We start from the raw sequence: 4,449 nt of genomic DNA on the forward strand, positions 1-4,449 counted from the left end.
ATCTTTAATAGGATTGGCTTTTAACCGAGCATACTCTAGAAGAGTATATTTTCTTAGTGGGTCTGAAATCCCATAGTGGTTTTTCCCTATTTGGGTTTCCATGTTAAATTTGGTGTTAAATGTGTTTTGATATTTCAAGTTTATCAGTTTATCAGTTTGAATGATTTATAGTCATAGTTGCATGTCAAGTAAGCTCTATCGAGGTTGAATCTAATGAATATTTTGTATTGTGAGTTTATCCAATTCAACCCCCGCCCCCCCCCCCCCCCCCCTCCTCTCATCGAACTAACATATATATATATATATATATATATATATATATATATATATATATATATATATATATATATGTATGTATGTATGTATGTATGTATGTATGTATGTATAAACATACATATATACATACATACATACACATATATGTGTATATGTATATATATACACAAATATACATATACATATATACATATATATACATATACATATACATATATACATATACATATACATATACATGTGTGTGTGTGTGTGTGCACATATATATTCCATTGCACCATCTAAAGCTTAATGGGATGGACCGACATATCAAACAAATTAAATATTAAATTTATGAACTTGATATTAAAACTATATTTAAAAATGTCATAAAGTTTCAAATGCACATCTAGATGTGTAGTACCCATTAACACCACCTACAACAAAAACTAGAATCAACCTACAGCTAAAAAAATTAGTTAGATATATATAAAAATAGGATACATCTTAAGGGTACCTAATTAATATGGCTTAATGGGATGGACCTAATTCTAGGACAAGGCTTATGGGGATAGAACTAAATAGGATATAAATAAAAATATTTTTTAAATTAGGATATGATGGCTTAAGGAGATGAACCTAATTAGAACATGGCTTAAGGGGATGGACCTAAATAGGACATAGCTTAAGGGGATGAACTTGATTTTAGGACAAGGCTTAAGGTAATGGACCTAATTAGGATGGCTTACTTAGGGTACATCTCATTAGGATGGTTTATTGGGACCTAATTACGACAATTTAAGGGGATGGATCTAATTAGGATGGCTTAAGGGAGCGAACCTAATTAGGATGGCTCAAGGGGACCTAATTAGGACAACTTAAGGGGATAAACCTAGTTCAAATGACTTAAGGAGACCTAATTAGGATGACTTAAGGGGACATAAAATTAGAATCTATGAAAGTACAAAAAGATAAAAATGAATTTTAACTATATATTAAAGCAATATCAATATTCATTTTTTGTAACATTTGGCTTTATTCTAATTCGGAAAATAGTAGAGTTATATAGGTTTTGCCATAGTACTATTCTAGATGCTAAACAAAAAATATGTAAGTTACAAGAGAATCAGGATAGCAAGAAATATAGAGGAGAATACCTAAACAAACCTTATAATGGGCAGGTGGTCAATCCTAAACCTATTATGGGTAGGAGGTCAATCCTATTCGAAATTAATTTCAGTCACATATTTAGCAGAAAAAAATTTGTTTTGTAGATGTTTCTATAAACTTAAGAATTAGATGGCCAACAAACCAGATTAATGGAAAGTGGAAGTTCTCCAATAAACCCACCTTTACGAACAAGTAGGATATAGAGTGATTATTTTCTTTTAATACTTTTATTTCTCTTTTTCTTAATTTATATTTCATTTTTCTTATATTTTTATATTATAACCCCTGCATAAACCACAACTAATTCCTTTTTACACATCCATGGGCAAGTGAAATGTAGCAACCCTTCGACAGGGGAAGCATAATGTAATTTGTTTCCAGAAAATGACTTGTTGGGAAGCAGGGAGAAGCTTCAAAAATTCGATGGCAGGGAAAACTCTTAGGAAGTTGTCCTGCAATTTCCATGAAACTTCCCGAGTACTTGACTGTCGTGATTTGGACAATAAGAAACTGGCTAGTTTAGCGGCATAATTTTTCTACTTGTGCAAATGAAATGTGGCAACCTGTCGACTGGTCAAATTTAATGTAATTTGTTTCTGAAATATGGCAAAATATATTCCATGGTATGAAACCTTTTCTACGTAAGCAGTAAAATATAGCGACCCGTTAACTGGGCAAACTAAATGTAATTTATTTTTGGGAAATGACTTGCTGAGAAGCAGGGAGAAGATTTTGAAAGCCTGAGAAGATGTCCCACAATTTCCATGAATTTCCCAAGTACTTGACTTTTGCCAAGCAGCGAGAAGATCTGGACAGTAAGATGTGACAAGAGAACACACCTAAGAAGATGCCCTTCAATTTCGATGAATCTTCCAAATTTCCGTCGTGGTTTCCTAGTGAATTCGTTTCCATCTCTCCAATTTTCTCTGAGAAATTCCAACAGAATATCCTACAAAATCGGAATGTGTTTCTGTTTGAAAAATGGGTCATCTGGATCGTCTAGAAACAAAATTTCTTTGCAATCAGACAAGTTAAATTAAAATCAAATAAACCAATCTCCCATGGCTTATAATAAGAAAGTTTAAATGATTTAAAAAAATCCCGACCACGTATCAGAGACACGTAAGCAAAAATAAGTTGCTTCTCATAAACTTCCAAATTTTCCATTTTGGTTTCCTCGTGAATTCGTTTCCCTTTCTACGATTCTTCTCAGACATTGCAATTGAATGTCCTACAATGTCTGGACCTGCTTCTGCTTTTAAAAAGGGTCGCCTGCATCGCTTAGCAAGAGGATTTGTTTGCAACCAGAGAAATCAAATGAATCGATCTCCCATGGCTGACCAGTGGATTATCGATGTTAAAAATGGGTTTCGCAACCAGAATCTGGCTTCCGTCCGAAGATCTGACGAGGTGTCGATTTATAAAGTTCCCGAATTCCTCGTCCAGCTGAAGCAGAGTGCTTATGTTCCACAAATGGTGTCATTAGGCCCACTTCATCACGCCGCGCATCCTGAAATGCTTACTCATAAATTGCATGCTACACGGAAAATGTTTGACATGACTGACGAGGAATTGGAAAAAGAAGTTATAGGACCTATTCTGGCCCTGGTTCCAAAGGTAAGAAAATGGTACCAACAGCACATCGAGTACCAAGATGGGTATCTTGCTTGGATGCTCACTTTGGATGCTTGTTTCATATTAGAAATATTTAGGGCCTTGGGTACTGGGTAGTACAACAAATTGGGATCACTGTCTTTTTAATCGAAATACTATTGAATATACTGCATACCCCATAATAACTGACATTCTGATGCTGGAGAACCAAATTCCATTCTTTATTCTGCTCAAGATATTAGGGTTGCAGGGCCAAAAAGATGAAGCAAGCGCATTTACTGAGCTCTGCGATTTGTTAGCTGGTGCTCGTATAGCAAGGTTGTTCTACCCTTTTAAGGAGACAGCACCTTCCCTAAACGATATTCCACGCGCACAGAAAAGCAAGCATCTTTTGGATTTGATCCGTATGTATGTCATACACTCATTCGAACTCCATAAAGATACTGACCAGCCATATCCTGATCATGCCAAACGAGAGATTATAATCCCCTCTGCTTGTGAATTACGGCGTGCTGGGATCAAATTCACAAAGATGGAGGAAAAATTTATGGAGATTAGCATTAAGAAGAATAGATTTCACCTCCCCAGAATCAGAATCGCCAGTAGTGTTGAAACCCTCTTGCGGAATCTAATGGCATTGGAAATATGTGAGGCGAAAGACAGGTGTGTGATATCAAGGTACGTTCTTCTCATGTGTGAGCTCATTCATTCTGAAAGAGATGTCTCTGTCCTAAGAAAAGCCAGAATTATCAAGAGCTATATGGGAAGCGACCGAGAAGTGGCCGATCTATTCAACAGACTGAGCAAAGGCATAACCAGAAGCTACAAGGATCCTTTTGCTAAAGTGAGAGAAGATGCCCATAAACATTACCACAGTAAAATTAAGGTCATGGTCGCTGAATTCATAGACGACCATTGCTCAAGACCATGGAGAACTGTTTCTCTTATTGCAGCATGCATGCTTTTGCTCTTCACCGCCGTGCAAACCATTTACTCACTTCATCGTAAGCTTCTTGCAAATTAATCTCCTGCATTTTTAATTAGGTATGCACAAGTTTTCTAAGCAATGTTCCTAAAATTTAGCAGCCCCCACCTGAAGCTTACTTTAATGCATCTAGGTATACCATCTTTATTTCCTATTGGGTATTATTCGCCGCCCTATACATGCATTTTCATTTGTTTAAGTAGTCATATTAATGTAAGGATGTCATAATTTAATCAAATTAGAGTAGTGTATTACTTGGAATCATATAAGAGCTTTGTCTAATAGTTGCTTTGTGATGATATTTTGATTGTAAGGATTTAATTGTTTTTTAAGGATTTAATTTTAATAGTGCTAGAAAATGTTGGTATGGAATCAAGTGTTTGGCTTCTATTCGATAGAATTGATATAAAATGGGTATTAATGTT

At 35.4% G+C, this 4,449-nt stretch overlaps 1 protein-coding gene across 1 annotated transcript; it reads left to right on the forward strand.

Annotated features, from left to right (window-relative positions):
• The first annotated feature begins 2,661 nt into the window (after positions 1–2,661).
• Positions 2,662–4,189, forward strand: LOC131062865 (UPF0481 protein At3g47200-like). Its single transcript, XM_057996603.1, has 2 exons — positions 2,662–3,042; positions 3,128–4,189. Exons 1-2 carry the CDS (start codon positions 2,662–2,664, stop codon positions 4,061–4,063), a joined length of 1,317 nt encoding a protein of 438 aa, XP_057852586.1. The 3' UTR covers positions 4,064–4,189.
• The last annotated feature ends 260 nt before the right edge of the window (positions 4,190–4,449 follow it).

The sequence above is a fragment of the Cryptomeria japonica genome, chromosome 9, assembly GCF_030272615.1.
Source record: "Cryptomeria japonica chromosome 9, Sugi_1.0, whole genome shotgun sequence".
Taxonomy (NCBI): domain Eukaryota; kingdom Viridiplantae; phylum Streptophyta; class Pinopsida; order Cupressales; family Cupressaceae; genus Cryptomeria; species Cryptomeria japonica.